At 48.7% G+C, this 26423-nt stretch overlaps 2 protein-coding genes across 10 annotated transcripts in view; one reads left to right on the forward strand and one right to left on the reverse strand.

Annotated features, from left to right (window-relative positions):
* The first annotated feature begins 20 nt into the window (after window positions 1-20).
* On the forward strand, window positions 21-23327 carry Elac2 (elaC ribonuclease Z 2). 3 transcript variants are annotated; one of them, NM_172326.2, is made up of 24 exons: window positions 91-391; window positions 806-856; window positions 995-1065; window positions 1633-1697; window positions 2715-2772; window positions 3984-4052; window positions 5198-5332; window positions 7080-7138; window positions 8687-8745; window positions 8825-8897; window positions 9454-9566; window positions 10676-10771; window positions 14242-14380; window positions 14461-14546; window positions 16242-16360; window positions 17295-17391; window positions 19045-19183; window positions 19551-19589; window positions 19713-19822; window positions 20348-20447; window positions 20531-20651; window positions 20972-21050; window positions 21585-21729; window positions 22284-23327. In NM_172326.2, exons 1-24 carry the CDS (start codon window positions 165-167, stop codon window positions 22515-22517), a joined length of 2484 nt encoding a protein of 827 aa, NP_758829.2. In that variant the 5' UTR covers window positions 91-164; the 3' UTR covers window positions 22518-23327. The 3 variants fall into 3 exon arrangements, with proteins under 3 accessions (XP_038941247.1, NP_758829.2, XP_038941246.1); XM_039085319.1 differs by lacking the exons at window positions 17295-17391; window positions 19045-19183; window positions 19551-19589; ... (4 more) ...; window positions 21585-21729; window positions 22284-23327 and having other exon boundaries at window positions 21-391; window positions 14242-14375; XM_039085318.2 differs by lacking the exons at window positions 91-391; window positions 806-856; window positions 995-1065; ... (5 more) ...; window positions 8687-8745; window positions 8825-8897 and having other exon boundaries at window positions 9523-9566; window positions 14242-14375; window positions 22284-22916.
* Window positions 23296-26423, reverse strand: part of Arhgap44 (Rho GTPase activating protein 44) — a 167304-nt gene continuing 164176 nt past the window's right edge. For 6 of the 7 annotated variants that reach the window (XM_063269017.1, XM_063269021.1, XM_063269020.1 and 3 more), the window contains one exon: window positions 23296-24782. In XM_063269017.1, coding sequence (XP_063125087.1) covers window positions 24643-24782 — 140 coding nt within the window. In that variant the 3' untranslated portion in view covers window positions 23296-24642. The remainder of the gene's footprint in view (window positions 24783-26423) is intronic. The other variant, XM_063269018.1, reaches the window with a different exon arrangement.

The raw sequence follows: 26423 nt of genomic DNA on the forward strand, positions 1-26423 counted from the left end.
CTCCGAGCTCCAAGCTTCCTTATGATTGGATACGGCGCTTTGGATAGGCGGGCGGCTAGCGCGGCGGCGCGCTGATTGGTCAGTTCCGCCATGCGGGCGGAGGGGCGGTGCTTGTGGCTGTGCGAGTGGTCTGGCTGCCTTGTCAGCCTGGTGAGGACTGGTGCATGTGGGCCCTCCGCTCGCTGCTGCGTCCCCTTGGCCTGCGCACCATGTCGCAGGGTTCGGCTCGCCGGCCGCGGCCTCCCAAAGACCCACTGCGACACCTGCGCACGAGGGAGAAGCGCGGCCCGGGTTGGGGTCCCGGGGGCCCGAACACCGTGTACCTGCAGGTGGTGGCGGCGGGCGGCCGGGACGCGGGCGCTGCTCTCTACGTCTTCTCGGAATACAACAGGTCAGAGTGGGCGGACATCCCCGGGGTTCTGGCCCGAGCGCCACGTGCTCAGGAGGCCTTCTCCTGTTCAACCCATACCTCCTTTAGTCAGCATGGCTTTCAGGCATCGGTGCAAAACTTCCCATTGCCTGTGCGGGCGGTGAGTTTTGGCTTGCCCTGAGTCTCACCATCACCATCCCAAAGCGGGGGCCTCACAGTGAGTGTGTAGGTTAAACCGGTTTCATAAGTTGATGGGGAAAGGGTTCTGTCCCCGTTGATCTATACCGAACTATACTCTTCGTCACTAACCAAGAGGGCTCAAAACCTACTGGCCAATATCAGAACCCTGTCATTTTGCTTGTAGTTACGTCTATGTATCTACAGTAAAGAATTTTACAGAGGATACTTGTAAGTACAGTGAACTTTCTCTCGTAGGTACCTTTTTAACTGCGGAGAAGGCGTCCAACGACTTATGCAGGAACACAAGTGAGTCAACACCTGGCTTCTGGGGTGGAGATGATTATGGGTTTGAAAGCTGAGGTGAGAGGGAGATGGGACTTCTCAGCTGAAACGTGCTTTGGTCATTGTTGTTTTGTCTTACTGAAATGTATTTTTTTTTCTTAGACTGAAAGTCGCTCGCTTGGACAACATATTTCTCACTCGGATGCATTGGTCAAATGTTGGGGGTTTGTGTGGTGAGTATGTTTTGGAGGTCAGAGGCTGGTGGGAAGTTCCTTTGTTCATCTTCCTAGCCCAGGGGAGCTTCAATTCCTTGTATACTAGCTTAGTCAGCTTGCTAGGGAGTGTGCAAAGCTAGACTCAGAAAGCAGGTCTTGATATGGTTATGACCTCCACTAGGACCACAGATTTAACTAGAGAGTGTTGTGGTGGTGACCAGACACCAGCAGCTGGATCCAGATACCACTGTCATCCAGACTGTGTCGCAGGTAGATTTGGAAAGCATGGTGCTATGCATAGAGGGTAGTACGAGGTGGTGGGCTGCCTACTGCTACGACACGTGGCAGCCTTTCTCTTGTACCATTCAGGGGGTGGACACGAGCTGCCTCCCTCCCTCCCTCCAGTCACCTATGTCCATTTTAGAGGCACACGGAAGATTGCTTGTCCCCTGTACCTCTGCTAACGTCATTCCCTCTTCATGTATTGTACAGTTGCTTATACACCAGAATAGGGACATAGGTGAATAACTAGTAATGCTAAGTTGAGAGAGCTGATTTGTTTGTTTGTTTTTACATTCTTTTTAGGAATGATTTTAACTTTAAAGGAAACCGGGCTTCCCAAATGCGTTCTGTCTGGACCTCCACAACTGGTGAGTCTCTCCTGGTCGGTCACCTGTCAAAACTACCTTTTTAAAAAATTGTTAACGGTAACTATCTTTGTTTGTGTAACTTAGCCCTCTGCCCTCAAGGATAACAGGGAGTAAGCACATCGCCTTTCTTAGTATATATATATACTAACTGTGTGGTCTTCAGTGAGCTACTTTGCCTGTCAGCCCCAATTTCTTAGTTTATAGAGTGGCCAGAATGTTCCTTCCATAGGTTTTTAGAGATTGAATGAAGTGGTAGATAGGAGGAACTAAATCACTTTAGATATGGTATCAAGGAAGGACTTGATGAATTAAAGCTTTTGTTCTTACTTATTAAACTTTAGACATCTAACTCTGCCTCCACAAAAGTGTCTATCTAAATATGTGTTTCTCTGTCTCCTTGAGTTTTTACCGTCTGTGTGCCCAATTAGGCTTGCTTGTCAGTTCCCACTTCTCTGCAATCCCTCCTCTGTATGACAGCCAGCACGGTGTACATGCAGCGCACAGTGTATGTGCAGCACACCGCTTTCCACCCTAACCTTTCTTGTGTGTGTGTGTGTGTGTGTGTGTGTGTGTGTGTGTGTGTGTTCCACAGGGTGGTTTTTAAGTCCCATAGGCCCAGGCCACTGTTCACACTTCTACCTGTGTCATCAAGCTGGAGCCACGAGGTCCAGCTCTGACCCACTGTCTTGCTTTCAAAAGTCGTTCCCTCTGGAGCTGCACTACACAAATTGGCGTCCACCCCATGCCTTTTCTTTTTTCCAGAGCACCTGATTGTTCCTGAGTTGTTTGCATTACTGTTTGTTTTCTCTCCATCTCTGTTCTAATGAGAGCAAGAACTAAATGTCTCTTAATGTTGCTAAACAGTGGCATCTAGTGACACTGGGCACAATAAATATTTAGATGAAATTCAAAGTACTAACTAGGTTTTGTGTTCACATCGAGAACATATAGTACTTACTGGAATATATTACTTTGTCCTATGTTTAAAACATGACTTCTTTCTTGCTTATTTTTTAGGAGAAATATCTAGAAGCAATCAAAATATTTTCTGGTCCATTGAAAGGAATAGACCTGGGTATGTTGTTGATTGTGACGTGTGTCTCATATTTCTTCTTACGTGAGCCCTGCTTTTCGAATTAGGATTCATTCAGAACTGTTGTAAAGCAGGCCTTAGAATCGCATGCTTCCTTCAGCATGCATGGTTTCTTTAAGAGCTGTAATTCTGATCTTTCTTGGTTCCTTTGCTTACTTTTCTTTTTAATGGTATATTTTATATGCCTTGATGTTAGTCTGCATGTACGTCTGTATGAGGTGTCAGATATCCTGGAACTGAAGTTATAGACAGTTATGAGCTGTTGTGTGGGCACTGAGAATTGAACTGAGGTCCTCTGGAAGAGCAGCCAGTGCTTTTTTTTTTTTTCCGGAACTGGGGACAGAACCCAGGGCCTTGCGCTTCCTAGGCAAGCGCTCTACCACTGAGCTAAATCCCCAACCCCCAGCCAGTGCTCTTAACCTTCTCCAGCCTCTCTTGCTCCTCTCATCCCTCAAGCATACTGGCTGGGCAGTATTCTTTAATCTGGTACATGCCTGCATTCACTTCTGTGTCTTTCAATCTCCACTCTGGCCTCAGGCTCCTTCCCCAGTCCAAGAGGTGTTTCTTAGGGCCTTGAATTCCTTGCAGAAGGAAGTAGAATGAAGAGTCTGGCCATCTTTGTAGCTGAACTTCACCTCCAGCTCTGCTGGGAGTCCCTTAACCTTGATGGGAAGAGGTCTGAGTGAAAACACAGCAGGATCCTGGAGCTGGCAGCTATCTACTTCCACCCCCACCCCCACCCCCACCCCCACCCCACTGGCCTGTTAATGCTGCTCTTTTAGAAAACACTGACAGTTTTATTTCAGAACTTACACCAGTGCTCATGCCTGAGAAGATAGAGTTTTGGGCTGGCTGGTAGTCTTGTTAACTCAGAACTCTTGCATTTGAGCACAGTGTTGGTTTATCTTTTCCTTCTGGATCCTATGCATTGCTCATAGCGTGACTTCCCTTGACTCTGCTCCATACAAAATGGCTGTTGAAAATACAGCTTGTTTTTTTTTTTTGTTTGTTTGTTTATTTGTTTGTTTGTTTTTCCCTAAAAACTGTTAAAGCTCCTTGGAGAGCCTGGCTTTGCTGGGATATTCCCATTAGTACTCTAAGGCAAGTCAGTGGTGGTCGGTGGGAGCCCTGAGGTTTGTTTTCCCATGCCTTTACTAATGTACTCCATTTCCTGACCTGTATTTTTCCTGCAGCTGTGCGGCCTCACTCTGCACCAGAATACAAGGATGAGACCATGACTGTTTACCAGGTCCCTATCCACAGTGAGTCTGAGAGCCAGATTTCTCTGGAGCTTTGCTGTGGTTCTTAATCAGAGGGAATGTGGGTGAGGAGAGACTGTGAGGACTTGGTGTGAGTGGCCTGTCTGGGACCTTAGTCTCTTGTGAACAGTAGTACTATGTGCACTCAGGCTGGCACATCCATTCCCCAGGGTTTGTTTGATGCAGATAAAAGTGTCTTTCTTAAAGACTTTAATAACTGCAACCTAGAAGAGGGCTGAGAAGCTCTAGTCATGATTCTTGGTACCAGGACCAAAAGATATGGATTTGAGTTGGGAATAGAGACGCTCTGCACGCCGCTCTGGCTGAACTGCCTGTGCTGGGTTTATGTACATTCAAAGACCTGGTGGTAGGAAGGTGCCAGCTGTCGTGATCTTCCAGCTGGTGCTGGGCTATGGAGTTGCCGACAGAAGCACCAAAGGCAGCATGGAGGAAGGACCTGAGGTTTATGCTGGCCATGAGTATGTTCCTGAACAGTGGCACCAGTGTTTCAGGCCAGCACGGGGATGGCCCAAGGTCTCTTAGCTCACTCCAGGTCAGGTGTCTTACTGACTATTACTGTCACCCTCCCCAACCCCCAATGTAAGTGTTTCTCTTTCTTATTTCATTCCAGCACTTTGTTCTTCACGGTAGAGCACACCGTAGTTTACTGTCATGTGTTTTCTGTGGCTGACATTTGCCTAATTCTGCTGCCCAGTGTTTCCTTGGAGCCCAGCGGGTCCTGATTGTGTGATGTGCCCGGAGGAGCAAATGCAGTTTCTGTTGAGACCAGCAGCTGTGTTTCAGCTTCTCATAACGGCAGCTCCCCTCTTGGCTTTGATACTTAAAAGCTGCAGGATTTTGCTCCTTTCAGTGATGGGTATCCTGTGAGCCTTTGTAGATCACACAATGGTGATATCTGAACTAGTCCATAGCCTGGATGCTTTTCAGGCAAACGGTATTGGATCCCTTCTGTGGGCCAGGCCAGGGAGCCAGGGAGCCAGGGAGAGGCCAGCAGGCCTGGAAGCTGGTTATTTCCTGATGCAGGGCAAGGAGTGCTGGTTTGAAAGGCATTCGGGAATTCACACACGTGAACACCTGGGCTGCAGTTATGGGAACCGTGTAATGTGATGACTTCCTGTGCTGCCTAGGTGAACGGAGGTGTGGAGAGCAAGAGCCATCACGGAGCCCCAAAAGATCTCCCAACAGGCTCAGTCCCAAACAGTCGTCCTCAGACCCTGGATCCGCTGAAAATGGGCAGTGCCTTCCAGAGGGCAGCAGTGCAGGTAAGCTGGGGAGCAGGCCTTGGAGCTTTAGTAGATAATCTCTCGGGGCTGGAGAGAGCGTTCAGTGGTTAAGGGCACCAGCTGCTCTTCCAGAGGTCCTGAGCTCAGTTCCCAGCAACCATATGGTGGCCCACAACCATCTATAGTGCAACCTGATTCCCTCTTCTGGCATGCAGATAAAGTGTGTGTGTATAATTGACAGTGATTGTGTATGCTGTAGGGGTACAGTGACATTGATCTATGTAGATCTATGCTGTGTGCTACACTGACCCTTCCTCTCACAGTGCCTCACCCAGTGCCTCGTGCATACTGGACAGACTGTGTCCACTGAGCCACATCTCCAACTCTACACGAGCAGTTTTGAAATGAACAGCACCTGGCTTTCTGTGGTCACAGCATAGTGTGGCCTGTGGCCAGCTCACCTGAAAGCCTGCACTCTTTGACCAGCTTCCCTCCTGTTCTCATCCTTTGGTAGCCTTCTATGATGGGGATTTTTCTGTTTAGATTCTTGGAGTGGGTGAGGTGCCTCTATCCAAGGTTGCTAATGACAGATCTCTGCCTCCTATGCTCTACGTTAGGATCTTCACTTCGAGGAAACAGTTTGCACAAGTAGATGCTTTTCTTTGTCGTGAAAAGCCCTGGTCTAGCAGGAGGGATCAAGAAGGGTGCCAGACCTAGGTACCAGGCCCCTTTGTAGCTTTGCGTAGCCCCAGAACTTCCACTCAGAGCAGCAGGGCCTGGGCCACTCTTGGGTGTATTTTTGTTTTTTGTTTTTTTTTCATTAATGAGACAATAGTGCAGAGACAGGCTTCCTCGCTTACCACAGCACACAAGCCAGCGAGAGGCGCAGCCTCTGAAGACAGCTGCCAAGATGTGCTCTGTCTGAGGAACTGGACGTTTGTTCTGCTCTTCAGTGTTGGGCACAGATTGGTCAGCTCCCTCTGGCTTGATGAGCCTCTTTTGTATGGCAAGCTGAGAGGATTAAAGCCCAAATATTTCCTTCAGGCCTTTAGCCGTTGTCTCATTTCTTCACATTTAGGTACTTGTTTATAAAATATATTACTATGAGGGCTGGCAGGATGGTTCAATGGGCAGACACTTGCTGCCAACCCTGAAACCTGGGATTGATCCCCAAAGCCCAAACGGGAGAAGGAGAGAACAAACTTTGGATAAACAAAGTTGTTCTCTGACATCCACACAAGCACAGTGTCACCTAACGCCACAGTTATACCTATCCCCACCACCATAAATAAATGAAAAAAATAAATTAAAACATTAGAACGAACTTTATCTTGTTCCCAAGTGTGAAGCCAAATGGTACGTGTAGAATTTTAGTTGCTATTATGCTAGATTTCTGGTTGGGTTTCCTTCCCCACATTTTCCTTCTGTTCCTTCCATAGAACTGTGCTCTTTTCTCCATTCTGTCATTGTGCTAATTTTCTTATGTCTTTTATTTTGAGATAGTAGTCTGAGCTGGCTTTGAACTTTTGATCCCCCTGTTTCAGCCTCTCAAGTCGCTAGGGTTACAGCTATGCAGGTCCAGGCCTGGCTGGAGTTTCACATTTTCTATTCAGTTATTGTTGACCTAAGAAGGATAAAGAGGTACATGATTAATGTTAGGGTCTCCTTCCACTTCAAGATGGGGTCAGCAACATCCCTTTAATATACTGAAAGGTGATTAAGGGATAGTGATTTGAGAAGCATGTACAGCCTTCACGTTCACCTTGTTTAATGTGCTTTTCCTCAGGTGTCAACGGGAAAGCATGGGGCAGGGACCCCTCCTTAGTGGTAGCTTTTGTCTGCAAGGTAAGTCTTGGCAGAGGTGGGCAGTGAGGGGCATGTGCCTAGGGGCCAGCAGGTGGTGTGTTCTGAGACTTCTGTTAGCATCCGGGCAATCGTTTGCAGGTAGTTCCTGGGTTGCCTGTGTAGACAAAGCACAACTTCCTTCTCCAAACGCCACCCGCACTTTTATGGTGTTTCAGATTCTCACCCATGGGGTGCCTCTCTGTCCTGTTTTATGCTGTGGGTATCTGGTCCTCTCAGGATTCAGGAATCTGTAAGCCAGGGCAGCTGTTCCGGACCTGCAGGCCCTCTGGTTCTGCTTACAGACTGGTGCCCTGGCTTTCCTCTCCTCCTTTTCTGCTGCACTTCGTTTGGCTGGCAGTGCTAGAGACGGAGTCTGAGGCTTTGCATATCTTAGCAAGCTCTACCACTGAGCTACATCTCCAGTCCATTTTCAGTTTTGATTTCCAGGCAGGGTCTTGTTAAGCTGCCCCACTGGCCTTGAGCTCATGATGTTTGCTGAACTTCTGAAGGCTGATCTTGGTCCTTCTCAGCCCCCTTGTCCCTCTCGTTAATATGATGCTTATCAGTCAGTTGAGGGTTAGGAAAACCAGCTCCAGTCAGAGGAGCCGGAGAAGACACCAGACTTGCGGCAGCACATCACACAGGACGTGTTGGCTCGGGGCAGCTGTGGTGCATCTGGGTCCTCCTTGGTATATTGTGCTTCTTCCTGTGGAGCAGGAGTCGGGTGGAATCCTGCTCAGAAACAGTACAAGTGACTGTTGTGAAATGTCCTTCCTATACTCAGACTCAATTGTGTGAGGGACCTTAAAGGTGCCACCTGGACCTCCATGTCTCTGTGGTCTGCAAGTGCACAGTAAACCATAGTCCTCCCACCAGCAACCTAGTGTGTAAGACGAGAAGGCCACAAGTCTGAGAATGAGACGCTGGGGTCCAGATAAGTCTTGGTCCTAGGAGTAACTTCTAAAAGTAAACTCAGTAGTTTATCAAGATTTAAGGAAGAAAAAGATCAACTGTGACTGCAGAGACCTGACAGTGGCCTTCTGCATCATCCTGTGTGACCTCTGTAGGTCGGACAGAAGCTTACAGTGGGATGGATTTGCTGTAGGGTTGCTGTGTCATCAGATAAAAGGAGCACTGGGAGTTTGTTAACAGAATGAGATCCAGAGTCTGTCCAATTAAATCTGATCTGAAGGATGTGAAAAAACCACCACCCATTCTGTTATCTTCCTACCAGTGTCACTGCCTAGGTGTGCAGCACTCACTGGCCCTGGAAGACATTGCTTTTGTACACCCTGTTGTGAGATTGAACATGACACAACCGAAGTGCCCTGCAGTTGCCCTGAGGGCACCTAATACATTTGCTGTTTGTTACCTGTGATGTGGACGAGTGAGAGTACACACTGCGCTTACTTTACCTGGCTTTAGCTCTACCGCCTTGCACCTCTTTAGAATACGTACTGCGTTTTAATGACTGAGGAAGTAGGTACACTGTGACAGTTAAGGTGAGCTTCGGCACCTGATGCTCTGTTTTCGTTCTTTTTGTTACAGCTTCACTTGAGGAAAGGAAACTTCTTGGTGCTCAAAGCAAAGGAGCTGGGCCTTCCTGTGTGAGTGTCAGGTCCTTGGGAACTCCATGGCAGGCCTCGGTAAAAAGAAGGTTTCTCACAGAGCTTGCCTGTCTTTCAGTGGGACGGCCGCCATTGCACCCATCATTGCTGCTGTCAAGGACGGGAAGAGTATCACTTATGAAGGAAGGGAGGTGAGGGCCCTGGTTTCTGTGATTTTGAAACAGCAGATGGGGTGTGGACACGGAGCAGAACTGCTGTCTGGCTTCAGCTTACAGGCACCACTTTGAAGGATGTGTGGGACAGTGTGGGATTGTCTCCTCTTGGCTGCGTGGTGGGATCATTACCACACCTTTGATATACTGTGATGCTCTGCCTGGGCATCTCTGTATCTTGTCTGCTCATACCTGGTGGTTCTTATGTGTGTAGATGCTTCCCCTCAAAGTGCCTGCCTTCAAGGATGGGCTTCGCTAGCAAGTCTCCAAAGAGTTATGCACTTTGCCTAAGAAGGTGTTTCTGGTGTTGAAAGTACTTTACATGCTAACCCTCCCACTAGCCACTCAGGTTTGAAATGTCTTCATAAACTAGTGCCTTTCTGCTGAAGAATGGGCAGGGCAGGAAAGGGCGGTGCCAGGCTTACGCTCTGCATTCAATATGAGTTGTGTACAGGTAGCAGTTGCCATGCATTCCGAGCTGAGATTGTTCTGAAAGAGTATTCTGCTCCAATATGTGTCCTGTGTCGTTTCCTAGATTGCTGCTGAAGAGCTTTGTACACCACCAGATCCTGGTCTCGTGTTCATCGTGGTAGAGTGTCCCGATGAAGGATTCATCCAGCCCATCTGTGAGAATGACACCTTTCAAAGGTAATGTGAACGATTTTGCCTGGGAAGGGTGAGCGCCATCCCTGTTCAGCACAGACATTGATGGGCCAAAGACAGTTCATGATGTCCTTGTCTCTGGGAAGGCCTGGAGTTTGTGTTCAAGGTGTGTCTTGATCTTACTGGTAGGATTTGGGCAGTATTGTCATTAGTGGGCTTTGAAATAAAGAACAGAAGTCTAGACAAGTCAACTGCAAATGAGAGAGAGAAAGAAGGGGGTGGGGTGGGACACACACCAGCAAGAGAGGGGCTCTAAGTCTAGAACAGATTTCAGAATAAATGCCCAGGCAAATAAATTATTTTACTTATTTCTACCCTATATGAGTTTTCTCTCACCTACATTGAGACTAATAAGATAGGGCAGAGTGTCCAAGACCCTGTCTGTGTCCTACACTGTGCTAGGACAGTTTCAGCATTGAGACATCTCTGGCTATTGGAAACCAGCCAGATCTCAGTCACAGTCCTGGGTAGACATCCCTCCACCATGTCTTCCTGGTGCTTGGGGCCAGCCTTGAACACACTTGGCAAGTGTCCTTCCACTGAGCTGCTTCTCCATCACTTGTCCTTTTGAGATAAGATATCACCATGTCGGCTCGCCTGGCCCTGGTCATGTAGCCCTGCCTTAGCCTTGCTAGTGCTGGGAATGGTGTGCGCCACCACCCTAGGTAGGAGCAAGCCTCGTGCTTGTTTTAAAGTTGTCCTGTCCATAGTTGCTTGTTTGCGTCTTGTTTTCTCATGTGCCTTTTTATTCCACGTACACCAAAAATCCCTTGTGCTCTTGTGCTTTTCTGTAGCAGGGTAAGGGGCTCTGCCTAAGCCACTTTGTCCTGCGTGGGGCCAATGCCCTGACCAGAGACTATCCTAATCTGCTTTGAGCAACTAGAGAGAGATGGTGTGTGTTGGGGCAAGGGTGGGTGATGATGGAATCAACCACTGAACAGAAAAAAGTGTCACCAGGTTAGCAGACCATGCCTGGTGGGAGGTGGTACGTGTGGCAGCAGTGAGGATTCCAACAAATAACCACACAATCCCCTCCCTTCCCTGTCTTGAGCTTGTGCCTCTCTAGATGCAAACTCATGCTTCCCTCTACCTAGGTACCAGGGAGAGGCCGATGCACCTGTGGCAGTGGTGGTCCACATAGCCCCAGAATCTGTACTCATCGACAGCAGGTACCAGCAGTGGATGGAGAGGTACGGAGACACTGCAGTCCAAGGCACAGGGCAACTCTTGTGGATATTGTTGTAGTTAATTAATCTACTTTTATCTCCTGTGCGTGCTGCTTGCTAACTGCTCCAATGCCTTATAGTTTACGTATCTGTGATAACTATGTTTAAAGGGGTAGGAAAATTGGTTAGACTTAAGAAAACCACTGTTAGCATCTGTTATCCAGCCTCTATATGCTTAGAAAGCTCAGGGACTGACTGGTTCCATCTGAACCAATCTATGGAATGAACCGAGTCTATCAGGAATCAACAGTTATTCCTGAAGTTGTTCTGGAATCACATCTCTGGAAACAGCATCAGGAGGTAGGGGGCTGGAACAGCAGGTCATTTCAGTGTCCCTGTGGATGTGTCAGAGCCATACATTCTGTAATATATGAATCTTACAACCAAAATTTTAGTACTATTAAAATATTTGTATGGATTGTGTAAGGTGCACAGACCAGGTAAGGATGAGTTTTTGGTCCTCGTTTGAGCAGGTGAAAGACAACACCACTGTCCTTTTATGACTTAGTCTGACATATGAAGGACGGTACAGTGAATCTTAAGGATTCCGTAACTAGCAGGATTTACTGTCTAATTTTAGCTGAAGTTTTGGCTATAGACATTTTTATGTTCAAGCCCAATTACAGAGCCATTCTAATGTGGAGCAATCGGCAAATCAAGTTACCTACGTGTCCAGTTTGATTTTCTTCACTTTTTCTTTTCTGTAGCCAAGATCTTCAGGGGGTCTTCCCCTGTCATATTTGATCTTTTTTTCCTATTAATACAGATACAGAGTCTCTCTCCCATAATAGCATGTCCTTGTTCCAGTAACCCGAAATCATCAAAGGTATAGATTGATTCAAAGTAGCAGTCTCTTTTCTCTTCAGGTCTGTCCTATTTTGACCTCTCTCCCAGAAGATTTTTAATATCCTAAGCACCAAACTTACAATCACATGCATTTTAATAATTGAAACAATTCAAAGCAGTCTACACAGTTCATTATCTACTGAGACAGTGCCCCTCCACTGTTCCCTGTCTTGTTCTTACATGATTGATTTTTAATAGCGAGATCAAGGCCTAAATTTATTTATTCATCTATGTATATTTAAATTCTCTCTTCTATGGAGATTAATACCTCGGTGGGTATATATATCCCGGTTTTCTTTATGAGAGATACTATAACGCACTCTGAATAATTACTATTATCCATGGAGACAGTGCTCCACCACTCTCTCCTGCCTTGTTCCTACGCAAGATCACTGCTTAAGTTTCTACCACCTGTCTGAGACAAGGTTATTTCTCCTATCCCCTGATCTTTACCTACATTTTAAGATCAAAACCCTCAATTTATTCACCCATGTATACTTAAATTCTCCCTTCCATGGAATTAATATCCTTTCCTATTTGACTTTAATTTATTTCCTTCTATTTACTGTATAAGCCTATTCGCAGGCTACCAATGGCATATGCCAGCTAAACAATCCCAGAATTACAGTGCAGCCCATGTTCACAGATCCCGTTGCTTGTGAAGCATAGACTTGAAATTTTCCTTTAATGCAATTGCCTTTATTCTTCTCTTTAATATTAAAAACAATTAAATAAATTATCATTAATCTTCCATTCTTTGGAGATTAATATATATATTATCACCTTTCTAATAATAATATATATTGTCACCTTTCTCTTTATATGAGTTAAATTAATATCCTTTCCTGTATAACTTCAATCAAATCCCTCTATTTACTGTGTATCATTTGCCATGTTCGCTAAGCAATCCCACAATTCCCGCAGAGCCCACACTCAAAGAACCCAGGTGCTTATGGAGCATAGACTTTAATTTTCCTTTAAATCAGTCCTCCATTTCTGCATCTTATTTAGACTAGATCCAGTGGCCTGCCTTCTCCCAGCAGGAGCTGTTAGTATTTGCTGTCTAAGCTCTTGCAGAATCACTAGCCCACCTCTTATGTCCTTGGGTTGCCCTGGGTATGTCTCATCCTTAAGCCATGAATCCCAGAATTGTATGCGCCAATTTAATACACCTTTTGTCGGTTGGGGATTTAGCTCAGTGGTAGAGCGCTTGCCTAGCAAGCACAAGGCCCTGGGTTCGGTCCCCAGCTCCGAAAAAAAGAAAAAAAAAAAATACACCTTTTGTCCTAGTTCCAAACCTGTGTGGCTTGGGCAAAACCTGCAGCTCTGCTAAGAAACCACCTCTAATCTCACACCACTGCGTGTTTTCCATAGAATCTCCAATTAATTCTTAATAGTGAGTTGTACCCTAAACTGGGCCACAGTGCCCAACTCTTACATGTTGGTAGTCTTTCTGTCTCTGCCCTACACTTCTCTGGCCTGGACTTTCTTCCTGGCATGGTGCTTTCTTCCTCCTCCCCAATCCTTGCTCAGGAATCCTAGAAGTCCCACCTCTGTCTCCCTGCCCAGCCATTGGCTGCCGGCAACTTTATTAGCAATCAAAGCCAAGTGGGGGCAGGGATCCTCAGCATCTTACATGCAGACACGCAGACTCCCGTGTGAAATAACAATGCAAGCATTAAACCAAATCCACAACATGTGGTGGCTGTGCTTCGATCAATGTTCCCACACTAAGTACCGCTCTGCTCACTGCCTGTCCTCACCTGAGCCTGCCTGAATTCTGCTCTGGGCTCTCTGTCTTGGGAATTCTGGGAAGGTTTCTATGAAGGGGTCTGTGTTGAATCATGGCCACTAGATGGTTCATTGTCCCATTCCCCACTTGTTGAAACTCCTTGTCACATCTCACACTGTGCTCAATCAGTGCAGAGGAGATCCTGGCCCATCCTCCAGCCTCCCACTGCACATCTGTGTTTGACTTCAACTGCTCTGATTTATTCTTAGCAAGTCTGTAAGGAGAAGGTTTGCCATCATATAACCCTGCACTAGGTTGTAGCATCAGGAGAATATTGGAGCCTGAGTAGTAGGTGACCTCCAGAGGCTCCTCAGCTTCCCTGCCGTCTGCTTCACCTCACAGCCCCCACCCCCACCCCCCATCCTCTCTGCCCTGAGCAGTTCTGGGTCTTAGGCTCTGTCTTTCATTCCTTGTGTGTCTGAGTAAGAACACATATTGCCTGTTTTCCTCTTAGTCTGTTTTCATACCCTGTCCTTGGTGATGACGTCACGTCTGTACATGAAGGTCTTACACTTCTTTAGTCTTCCTACTCTTCTTTCCAGCAGAATCCCGTAGGCAGCAGGAGGGACAAAAACCAGGACTTTGACACAGAAGCTATAGGATTGTGCCTGGCTGTGTAGTAATTGTTTGGGGCAAATGACATAACTCTGAGTCTGTCCATCTACATAAGGCTTTCGTCTGCCGTCCTGTTCCTGAGGTGGAGCGATTCCCTGGCAGACACTATGATGATGGGTCCTTTTCCTGCTGTGGGAAGATTCCCTGATGGACACTGTAATGCTGGGCTGTTTCTTCCTAGGTTCGGGCCTGACACACAGCATCTGATTCTGAATGAGAACTGCCCCTCAGTCCACAACCTGCGCAGCCACAAGATTCAGACTCAGCTCAGCCTCATCCACCCGGACATCTTCCCTCAGCTCACCAGCTTCCACAGTAAGGTAGCATGTCCCACATCCTTCCGAACCACTGAATTTCGGATCTTGGCTTTCCCACTGAGAAGTGTGCTCTCATCTTCCAGGAGGAAGGTTCTACCTTCAGCTTGCCGACAGTTCGGGGTGAATGCCTTCTCAAGTATCAGCTCCGCCCCAAGAGAGAGTGGCAGAGGTGTGTGCGGGTTCTGAACCTAGGCCAAGTTCTAGGCCCGGGGTTGGGAGGATTTTCCCAAAAGGCTCCGAGCTGGTGTTGTGGAAAGCATTTCCAGCCCTGTGATTTCTGCCACAGTCATCACCTGTGCAGCAGCAGGAAGAGCCCAGCTCCAGTCACAAGGTGGTTATTGGATAAGGTCTCACTGTGTAGCCCTGGCTGGCCTCAAACTCAGAGATAGATCTGCTGGCCTCTGCTGGGATTAAAAGTATGTGTCACTGTACCTGGCCCCAGCAAAAAGGTTTCTGTTGGAATTTCTGATAGTGATTTTTCACTCATTTGGGGTATTTTGTTTTCTTGTTTTAATGCAACCGTACGTCTTTGATTGACTTCCTAAAGGCAGTTTCTAACTGAGTTACAGTGAGTGACTTCTTTAGGTACCCAATGATCATGCATTGCCACCTGGAAAGCCCCTGCCTGTACCTCCCAGGCAAGTGAGAAGTATTTGCTGACTACTTGGTAGCTTGTCCTCATTGCTGGGTATACATATGGAGTTTTAATACTGCCGGCCTCTTAGCATCGGTGTTAAAGTAGATCCTGTGGTAGGATGTCACTGTGAGCTGTCATGGTTGAATAATTGCTCTGTAGTGGATGCCTGGTGCCATGGGCATCTCCCCATACTTCCTCAGCCCGTGTGCAAGTGAAAACATTATTCTAAGGTCCCAGACCTAGGGAATTGATCTGGAAAGGTTGTCATGGGATGTTTTATAAGCTTCCAGGTGCTTTCCTCCTTAGCTAACTCAGAGAGCCAGTCCTCTCAGTAGTGGTGCTGAGTGACGGAGACCAGCAATGCCAGCATTCCCGGAGGCTTGCCAAGAAGCTAGGCTCCCTGACTCAACCTGAGAGCTGATGCCAGTTTGGGTTCTATAGATCACCAAGGTAGCCGTGTGCATACTCACTTCAGTTTGAGAGGTACTTACTGAAAACCTGCTTCTTAGGTAGGGCCCTTGTGGTCCTCCTAGGGACAGAGCCTCATATGTGGACACATGTAATTACCACAGCCTTGGTTGGTGCATGAGATGCTGCAGGGAACAACTCCACTATGAAGAAAGATTCATCTTGCCCAAGCACCAGGAAGCCCTGATTGTTGGGCTTGTGGCTGGAGAGGTTGCAAGGAGCTAGGGTTGTTCAGGACTCATAAACCTTATTAATTGATGAAGATTCCAGAGACTTGCAGTGCGCGGGCCATTATCTATCTGTAGGAGTGTTCTGTGCCTGTATTGGTTACTTTTCTGTTGCTGTGATAAAACACCATCACCAAAATAACTTATGGGAAAATATTCATTTTGATTGATGGATTAGGAGTAAGAGTTCCTCATGGTAGGGAGGCCTGGCAGCAAGTGGCAAGCATGGTGTGGCCGGAGATGAGAGACCATAACCTCAGCCGCAAACACAACGCAAAGAGTGAATAGGGAGCGGGCAAAGCTATAAACTCCCAAAGTTCACCCTGAATGATGTCCTTCTTCCAAGAAAGCTGCAGTTCCCCATAACCTCCCCAAATACATAACACACAGGAGACCAGGGGTCGGGGTAGGGATGATGCATTTTTCAGCCAAACCATCGGAGTAAGCATGGATTTATTCTGAACATCCAAACTAGCATTTGCTAAGAGGCTGTGCAGACCCTTTGGGGTACCCAAGTTATTTTCCTCTGCAGGGACACCACACTCGACTGCAATACTGATGAATTCATAGCTGAGGCCTTGGAGCTCCCCAATTTCCAGGAGAGTGTGGAGGAGTACAGGAAGAATATGCAGGCCAGCCCAGCCCCAGCAGGTGAGCCAAGCCCTAGGCAGCCTCTCTCAAGCATTGCCTGCCTGTGGCCTCAGTCTCAAGCAGGGGGTTGGACAAGTTGCCACCTGATTATTTAACTCAGGGCTTGCTTAACAGAAGCCCTGTATTATAACAGGAGGCCGAGGGAGGTGTTGAGGATCTTGGCACCATGCCCCCCACTCAGTAAACTCTGCATTTAGTGACAGTGTCTGGGCATTCTTGAGGGCCCACCTGTGGGAAAATGGTTTGGAGAACTCCTGTGAGACCATGAAGATGATCTGTTACCATAGTTGCTGTTGGTCTCCTCCTGCTGACTGTGGAAGATGGCTGCCATCTAACCAGTCTCATTGCTCTATTGGGGAAAGCAATTGAAGACTTTTGTGATTTCTACACTTTGGGGGTTTTCTGAGATTTTAATTACTGATAGAGAATGCTAGAATAGAGGAGGGTAGGCTTTAATCTAGCCAGGTGGCCCTTCCCCACCCTTGGTTTTCTGAAGGTTAGTGCTCCTCCTCTGTGTGTCCAAAGATCTATTTCCTGGGAATTGCTTCATCCTTTCTGCTTTAATTGGCGCCCTGGTGTGTTAGTCCATGGCCACCCGAGTGAGTCTGAGGGCCAGCTCCACGTCCCTGTACAGCAGATGTGAGGGTACACACACATGAAGTGTACAATCTTAATGCAAGGTGGAGGTGCCATTCCCATGAAGGAAGTGGTGGTCAGAGCTAAGGAAACCTTGTATGTTGTTTAGTGGGGTTGTTTGTTTTAAAGAAAGGCCTGAGGAATTACTGTCTTCCAGATGATGCTTTTCTTCAATAGCCTGCAGGACTCATATTGAAGTGGAACACCTCCATCCAGTACCCTTCTGAGAAGGTGGATTGGACCAGATTGCTAGTCTACCTCAGAACGCTAGCTTGTAAATTCACTTGTATTTCCACAGAGAAAAGAAGCCAGTATCCTGAAATTGTCTTCCTGGGTACGGGGTCTGCCATCCCAATGAAGATCCGAAATGTCAGTTCCACACTCGTCAACCTAAGGTACCATATGTTTTGGTTGGGGTTTTACTGCTGTGAAGAGACACCATGACTAAAACAACTCTTATAAAGGACAATACTTAATTGGGGCTGGCTTACAGGTTCAGAGGTTCAGTCCATTATCATCAAGGCAGGAGCATGGTAGCATCCAGGCAGGCATGAAGCTGGAGGAGCTGAGAGTTCCGAACCTCCTGTTCCAATGGCAACTAGGAAAAGAGTGGCTTCCAAGGAGCTAGGATGAGGGTCTTAAAGCCCACACCCACAGTGACACACTTCCTCCAACAAGGCCTCGCCTATTCCAACAAGGCTACACCTCCTAATAGTGCTACTCCCCTGGCCAAGCATATTCAAAACATGCCATGTTTGCCCCAGAGGCTGCTGTACATCAGAGCTTGCTGCTAAACACTGCTCTCCACTCACTGGGCTGATCGTCCTGAGCAGAAATAGTGCTTGGCTGTGCTTTATTTCATTTAGAATGTATTGTTGAGATAGGGTCTTGCTATATAGTGCTGGCCGGCCTGGAGCGTCTGTCTTCCAAGTGGTGGGCTTATCGTATCCACTTGCTTACCTCCAGGAAACATGCAGTCCCATCCCTCGTGAGTGGAGGTAAAGAGTTGAACCTCTTTAGGCTGCCCACACTGCTGAGGGCCGTTCCAGTGAACTTGTACTGTGAAGGACAGGTGACTGCTGCCTTGTTCGACTGGTCAGCATGCGCTGAGAGATTGCTTCAGTTCTGCAGCCTAAGCTGCAGATCCAGGCCCCGAGTTGGTATCTTACCTGGTACCTGTATTTCCCCCAGCTGTATTGCCCATGTGCACTTGAGGTCAGACTGTGTGCACCGCAGTCCAGGTTCATCTGAGCTCAAATGCTTTCAAATCTAAGCACGGCTTCTTTATGAGTGAGAAATGGATGAAGGTGGGTTACCATTGGCTGGCCTCTGTTTAGGACTTCTGGTTTCTGAGCCCTAAACTGAACCTGGTACCCTTGTTGAGGTGAACAGAGTCATTTTTTCTCATGTAGGCTTTCCCCTGGAAGTCAATGTCTTTAGAAAGTGTGGCCCTTCCGATCTCTGTGGCTTCCTTTAGAAAGGAAGGAAGTCAGAGGGGTTCCTCTGTCTGTCTGTCTGAGAGTAGAGCCTCTGCCCTGAAGTGCTGAACTCAGGACTTGAGAGCTGCCAGCAAACAGCTGTGATCACACTAGCCACCTCCCCAGAGAAGATTCATGAAGCTCATCCTGTCTCTGGACAGTTTGAGGACCAGGGACGCTTGGGAACTGGGAGCCATCTCCTGTGACTTACTGCTGTCTCTGGCACTCTCAGCTGAGTGTAGCACATTCCTCGGAAGTGGAGGTGTGCTGTGGGGCTGACCCCTAGTCTACAGTCTGCTTTTCTTTCTTCTGTCTTTGATGCCCAGCATTGTGTTGATGCATATCCTTAAAGGCTTCAGGGTTCTTTGGATTTTCCCTTAAACAGAGAAGACAGACTGCTCTAAAACGACTCATGTGGTTAAGTAGTTGACTTTCATATGCACTCCACAAAGGATGGGTGGGTGTAGCTGTGGAAGATGGACGTGGTGCCCACAGTTGCTGCCTGTTCTGTCTCTGCTGCAACAATGCCCTTCTGGGAAGTCTAAAGCCTGTTGTGACTGTCTTCTGCAGCCCTGACAAGTCTGTGCTGCTGGATTGTGGAGAAGGCACTTTTGGGCAGTTATGCCGTCATTATGGACAGCAAATAGACAGAGTCCTCTGCAACCTTACTGCTGTGTTTGTGTCCCACCTGCATGCGGACCACCACACGGTGAGCGTGAGACCCCAGATGTCAGCATGTGGAGGTGCTGTCCCCTTGGGCTTCTTTCCCCCTAGTGCCAAACTTTTGAGTTTCCTCAGTGTTTTTTGCTGAATAAAACTTGTTTCACACACAGCCTGCCCAACAGGACTGTCCAGATCTGGATCCTTTAGGCTTCCTAGGTCTTACCCCATTGCCCTGGTTCTAACACAGCTGTTTTTCTGCCCGTAACATTTCAGTTACTAGTCAGCTTGTGCCACCCACCTGTGACATGGGGTCAGTGAGAGAGGAATCACTTGTAGGGAGGGGCTTGAGCCCTAAGCTGTGGGCATGACAACTGGGCCTGGGCCTGGCTCATCACCTGTGTCCCCCTCTGCAGGGCTTGTTGAATATCTTGCTGCAGAGGGAGCATGCGCTGGTAAGTGAGGCACCTGGCTGACACTGGTAATTGCCTGCTTCATTATTGGCTGTACCTACTACTCATTTCAAATAATTTTTACTGGGAAGTCTCCTTATTAACTGTACCGGGTCCTTTTTTCAGGCGTCTCTGGGGAAACCTTTTCAGCCCTTGCTAGTGGTGGCCCCTACCCAGCTCAGGGCCTGGCTGCAGCAGTATCACAATCAGTGCCAGGAGATTCTGCATCACATCAGGTGAGCATCCTGGGCACCAAGCTCTAGGATATTGCCTTCTACTTCTGCCTCCTTCCCCAGCCCCAGCTGACTGGGTAGCAGTGGAAGTCCTGGCAGCTATGCCCTTGGAGCATGAGTATCCCAGTTCTCACTGCAGCTCTGTACACTGTGACTGTGGCCACTGTCTCTGCAGCTGACAGTTCCCATGTCAAGTGCACAAACTGCTGCTAGCACAGACAACCAAGCCAGGAGGTTCGTGGCAGGGATGGCCCAGCCTCACCTCCAGGGAAGGATGGGAAGGAGCCCTCTGACAGATGCCGCCTGTGACCTGCAGGGGCTGTTAAGTTTCTTGCAGTGAGCTGGATAGGCTGGATGTATGGCCTAGCTCCTTTCATTTGATCAGTTTTCCTGCCTTCATTCCTGGACTAAACCATGACTCTCAGAACCACTGAGGGTCTTCATTGAAGAGAAGTGTTGACTGCAGGCGTTAAGTGACTTTAAAACACATGTTCATTCTCATCTTCCACATGCTTTGGCTTCTGTTAGTATGATTCCTGCCAAATGCCTTCAGAAAGGAGCAGAGGTCCCCAGTCCCCCAGTTGAAAGGCTGATCAGCTTGCTGTTGGAAACATGTGACTTACAAGAAGTAAGTGGCCCAGGTACAGAACCCCCAGAAGGCAGGCAGAGTGGGGCATTAGGGGCCTGAGCTCTTCCCCTCTGCTCCCTCAGTTTCAGACCTGCCTGGTACGTCACTGCAAGCATGCTTTTGGCTGTGCGCTGGTGCATTCATCTGGCTGGAAAGTGGTCTACTCAGGGGACACCATGCCCTGTGAGGCTCTGGTCCAGATGGGTAAGTGGGCCTCGAGAGATGTGTGGTGTGTGCAGATGGGCGTGTGCAGATGGGTGTGTGCAGGGGTGTGCAGATGGGAGTGTGCAGATGGGTGTGTGCAGATGGGCGTGTGCAGATGGGTGTGTGCAGGTGTGTGCAGATGGGTGCGTAGGTGATGCCATCAGATAGCAGATTGGTTCTTATCCAGTCGGTCCCCTGGCTGTTGTCTTGAGGACACATCACAGGACCAAGAGAGCTGAGCATTTGGCCAGGTCACGACTGTGCACCCAGGCATATATGCTGCTCATTCAGACTTTTCCTTGATGTCTGTTCCTGTCCAGGGAAAGATGCCACCCTCCTGATACACGAAGCCACTCTGGAGGATGGCTTGGAAGAGGAAGCAGTGGAGAAGACGCATAGGTAGAAATACTGCTTTGTCCTCTTCACCCTCTATTCTCTTGTCAAGGGAAAGCTAAGCAGCCCTCCCTCACCCCTGCAGAGAGCTGGTGCCCACAGCCATGGAGGACTGGCTGGCTTTCTTCCAGGCTTGTGTAATTTCCTGAGCCCACATTAGCTCTCCTGGGCATTCTGCTTCTATTCTTGCATATTCCCCAGGCAGGGTCTCTGGTGAGGCATGGGTCTTAAAAGAACAAGCCAGCTGGAATAAACTGTCACTTCAGGGAAAGGCGGGGTCATGACTGAATGCAGGGTGTTTTAAGAAGAGAGACCTTCTCAGGCATTGTCTCAGGTGTTCATCCTGAGAAGCTGACAGCCAGCACTCAGTGCAAGGCCTTCCTTGGGAAGTGTGGCTAGGCTCTGGCCCTCAGGAGCATCTCTGAAGCTCAACAGCCTTCTGAGGAGTCCTATCAACCTTCCTTGGTGTCATCAGTATGGGAGGGACGGGCTTGTGGACTCCTGCCCCAAGGCTATTTCAAACTTTGTTCTTTGCTACAGTACCACCTCCCAGGCTATTGGTGTGGGGATGCGGATGAATGCTGAGTTCATCATGCTGAACCACTTCAGTCAGCGGTACGCCAAGATCCCCCTTTTCAGCCCTGACTTCAATGAGAAAGTTGGCATCGCCTTTGACCACATGAAGGTCTGTATGTCACTGTGGACGGAGAGAGCTCAGGGCCAGATAAGAAAGTGACCCTCATTTGATGCTCCTTTTATGACATCGGGGAACCAAAGGAAGACACTTTCTCTATCACTAGCCAGGTGTATCCAAAAGCAGACTGACAGTCTGCTTCTGAAGGGTCTTCCTTCTCTCGGGGTCCCTGGAGGTTCCAGATGTCTCATACCTGGGCCATTCCTATTGCAGCAAAAGCACAAACCTGTGGGACAGGGGCTAGTCCCCAAGCGTAGCAGAGGTGGGCAGGGGCTAGTCCCCAAGGGTAGCAGAGGTGGGCCATGCCCCTTTCACCTTCCCAAATGAAGGAGTGGGGCTTGAGCCAGCTCTGGTTGTTAGGAGCTTGACAGAAAAAGTCAGAGCTGGACTTTTTCTTTTCCCTTTGGTCTCCCTGCCTTTATAAGAGGGAACCAGTCCCTCTTCATTACTATGTATGCTCCTCCCTAAATAGCATTGGCCTGAGGGCATGCAAGGAAGATACTCTTGTCCCTTTCAGTGTTTCTCTGTGCTGTCTGTCACTCCAGGTCTGCTTTGGAGACTTCCCGACAGTGCCCAAGCTTATTCCTCCGCTGAAGGCCCTGTTTGCAGATGACATTGAAGAGATGGTGGAACGCAGGGAGAAGAGGGAGCTACGGCTGGTGCGGGCAGCCCTCCTGACTCAGCAGGCAGACAGCTCAGAGGACAGAGAACCCCACCAGAAGCGGGCCCACTCAGAGGAACCACACAGCCCACAGAGCAAGAAGGTCAGAGCCCAGTGAAGGTCTAAACCATCCTGGACTGAAGTCTGTGTTCTCTGCCCTGTGTGGAAGCCACATCTGTCATCTTGGGAGCCAGCGCACACAATCTAGCCAGGAGGAACATGGAATCATGTTCATGCAGCCCTCCATGGCCTTGGCTAGGGAGCACCCATCTGCCAGGTGCCTCTGACATCTGGAGGAGAGCACAGTGGCAGGACAGGAGACTCCTCAGTCGAAGACAGCAAGCCAGTCTTTAAAGATGTCATGGAAATTGAGGTGTCTGTCCCTCACTTACTAGCACAGGGGTTCTCTCTGCATGCCAGAGTCAAGCCATGTTACAAGTGACATTGGGTGTATATGTCTCAGGCTCCAAGAATAGTATTTGCAAGGACTCAGACTCAATAAAGCTCGAGTTTGGAATTCTGCTTCAGTGTGGGTCTTCTGTGGGCTGGGTTACCCAGTGAGGCCTGCGTGTCCCCATGGCTGCAAGGATCGGGGAGCCTGTTGTGCTGGTCTATGACGAGAGTGAAAATCACTGAAAGTGTGAAGAAATGTCACGCATGCCTGCTGGATCTAAAAACAGGTTAGTGACTGAAACATGGAGGGATGTTCAAAGACGACTCTAACATTTATATGTTCTCCCTACCCAGGGGAGCGTGGAACATACTTTAGAAAGTTGGTCGTGAGACAGCAAGGACTTGGCCTTCCTTCCCTGGTGGCGATCGTCAGACGTCTGCCCGAGGCAGCACAGGGACATTACTGCCCGAAGCCTTCACCGAAACAAGACCATGTGCCAAGCTCAGGGTTAATAAATCTATTTTAATAACATTGCTCTTGACAACAGTTTGTACATATATGTAAAGACAACCTTCAACCCCCAGGCTCTGTTACAGACTTGGGGAGTGGACTGCCCTTGCCAGGAAGTGAGCAAAGCTGTAACTTCAAGTCTGCAGATCCCACTCTCGGAGAAGGGTGAGTTCACGCTGCTGGGAAAAATAACTAAGCATTTAGAATTTTTCATTGTACACCTGTACATAGGTTTAGATTGAATGGCTCAAATTAAACAAATATAGATTTCATATATACAAATATATCATGTATAGGTATATCTATTTTCAGAAGAACAAACTTTAAACTTTGACTGCATGCATGGCCCAGATTTGTTCTATTCCCTTAATCCCAAAGTGTGAACAGGCTTCCTGCGCCCTTGCTCCAGGGCTGCATGGGACATGGTGAGAAGGATGAGCAGGGTCTGCTGGTTAGCAACGCAGGCCACGCTGTGGGCCTCGGACCACCCCCTCTACCTGCCTTGGGAAACAGAATTATTGCTAGTGAGCTGGAACCTCCAGAAGAGGAGTGCCAGGCCCCACACACCTACCGAGGTGGGTGCCTGATGGGAAAGTGCTCTAGGATACCTAATGTGTTTGGGGAACACGGAGACCTATGTAGGGCCATCTATGTTCAAATCCTCAATTTAGATTGTCAGCATGGACTAAAGGAAGCCTTCATCGCACAGAGGAAGTAAAGCTGTCAGAAGTAGGTGTATTAAGCGTTTACTTGGGAGCTGTGATTAAGGGTAGCCTGAATGGTCTTTCTGGTTGGCTGGGACCCTGGCAGCAGGCAGAGGACAGACAATGATCAGGACATCTCTTGCCCTAGTAAAAGGGTCTCTTCCTGTCTTGCTTCCCCTCTGGCTGTTATGGTGATGCTGCAGGACCTGATGTCCCAGTCGAGGCAGTAAGGGGACTCTCTTGTACCCTCATCCTGCAAAGGCCATTCTGACAAGCCCTTGAATGGAGAGGTGGATGCTGCTTGCCATAGAGGCCAAAGAGGGATCAAGATAGGCACAAAGTCAAAAGGCAAAGGTCAAAAAAAAGGCTGGAATTCATCACCCAAAATGAACAAACAGAATCTGCACCACCAACACTGGCCACATGGACAGGAGAGCTCTTCCTCTACCCAACTCCACCCTGGTGTTGGGCATGATAGCAAAGGGCTGATGGAAAATCCTTGGCAGGCTAGGAGGCGCTGCCCTGGGTGGTGTCTGGGCCCATGGATGTATGCACATGTGTTGGGGGGCCATGGATGTATGCACACGTGTTAGGGGGGGCCATGGATGTATGCACACATGTTGGGGTGCGTCACATCAAAGGGCTGTACTCTCAGACTCCTCTTCTGAGTCCCTCTTGTCAGTCACTGAGTGCCGCCGTGCATGTTCCAGGGGGCTCAGGCGGAGCGTTGACCCCAGCTCTATGTGGATGGAGGGGACATCAAAGTGGACAAGATCTGCAGAGAGAGGAGGTGGTGAAGGGGGGCCGATTGCAAACTGATACACGGGGAACAGGAAGGCCTAGGTGAGCTCATTAGAAATCGGGCACTGCAGGATCAGGGTGTGGGTGGGCCTGGCTAAGGGACAAGGCCCTGCTCCAATCTTTCAGCTTCTTTACCCACGTTCTGATAAGCAGGGTATTCCCAGGTGGGCCTCAGTAACATCTGAGAATCAAGACCACAGAGACAGTCACTGTACTCATTCAGAAACTGCTCTGTGTCAGCGGCTCAGGGAGGCAGGGCAGAATCTTTCTTAGGATGCTAGATACATACTCCCAACCCCATTTTGATTTATGTTGACAACATTAAAAGGCCATCCTGACAAGGGCAGGGAGAATGAATGTACCAGAAGTTACAAGACTTAGTGTCTTGACATCTTGGAATCATCAAACAACTTCATAGTGCCATGAGCGGGAACTCAGCCCTTGTGGTGACACTGGGAGTGGTCCTGGAGCCTCAGTTGGGTAGTTCTGGAGAGCCCGGCCTGTTGAGTCCCTGGGCCCTAGGAGGTTGAGTTGGGATGATGGGTGCTCTGGACCCTTCCCTCTTGGCTGTATCATCCCCTCTGCCCATTTCACTCAGTTCTGTGAGCTGTGTCAAGCCTAGTTGGCAGCAGCATCCCAGCAGACAGTACACCAACCTGCCTAGGACTCCGCCCTAGACCACTCAGAAGGTGACTTGGCTTTTCGTTGGCTTTAAAATTTTAATAAAACATGTTCCGAATAAGGAGCACCAAACGGAGTGTACAGGCATTACACTTGGACACTGCCCTCAAAGACATTTTACAGACACACGAGCACTGGGACACCCCTACTCTACCCATTGTAGCCTGTTTGGTTGCACAGTGGTGGGGCAGAGCTGGGGTTTGACGCTTGGCCCAGCCAGTACTAAGTGCTCCCAGTGCAGTGTGTGATGGGTCCCACGGGATGCTTAAAGGCTGACTTTCTTCTGCATGTGAGTGGTGGGTGGCTGAAGGTGGGGGTAGGGTGGCAGTGGGGAGCTACCAGGAGTCTGCCCAGCCAGGCTTTCTGGATGCAGAGCTGCAGATCTGTCACAGCAGGACTGGCTCTGGACAAGCTTAAGCTCCCCTGCAGTCATATCAGGGTAATATAACATTGAGAATGAATATAACAGTTCAGATGGTGCTCAGTGAGCACAGGACTATCTCCATCTTACCTTGGCGGTGCCCTCAGAGGAGCCTAAGCAAAAAGGGTCACTCAGCAAGAGGACAGGGCTTATGGGAGAAGCCTCAGGGAAGCTTTGTCCTCAGGAGACTTAAGTACCAGTTACCTAGCTCCTAGTCAGCAGGACAAACTCCTCTTAGTGCTCTGGGCTTTACATGCTGTTGCCTGATTTTTATAGGTTTGAGTATCTATTCTTGGTGAGAGGAACCCTAAATAGATACCGATTAAAAATTCCCCATGCTTTTCAGGGTTGGACAGAGCATCTGTCAGTAGCTGTTACCACTGACCAGCTGTGTTCTAAAACACTTGAGTGTCAGAACCTCGGGTGCTGCCCTATGGACTCCCGAGCTTTGCCTTAGTACTAACAGTGATCTTTACTTAGGCCAGCTGGTGCAAACCTACGGCCACCAACCAG

Source organism: Rattus norvegicus, chromosome 10 (genome assembly GCF_036323735.1).
Source record: "Rattus norvegicus strain BN/NHsdMcwi chromosome 10, GRCr8, whole genome shotgun sequence".
NCBI classification, from domain to species: domain Eukaryota; kingdom Metazoa; phylum Chordata; class Mammalia; order Rodentia; family Muridae; genus Rattus; species Rattus norvegicus.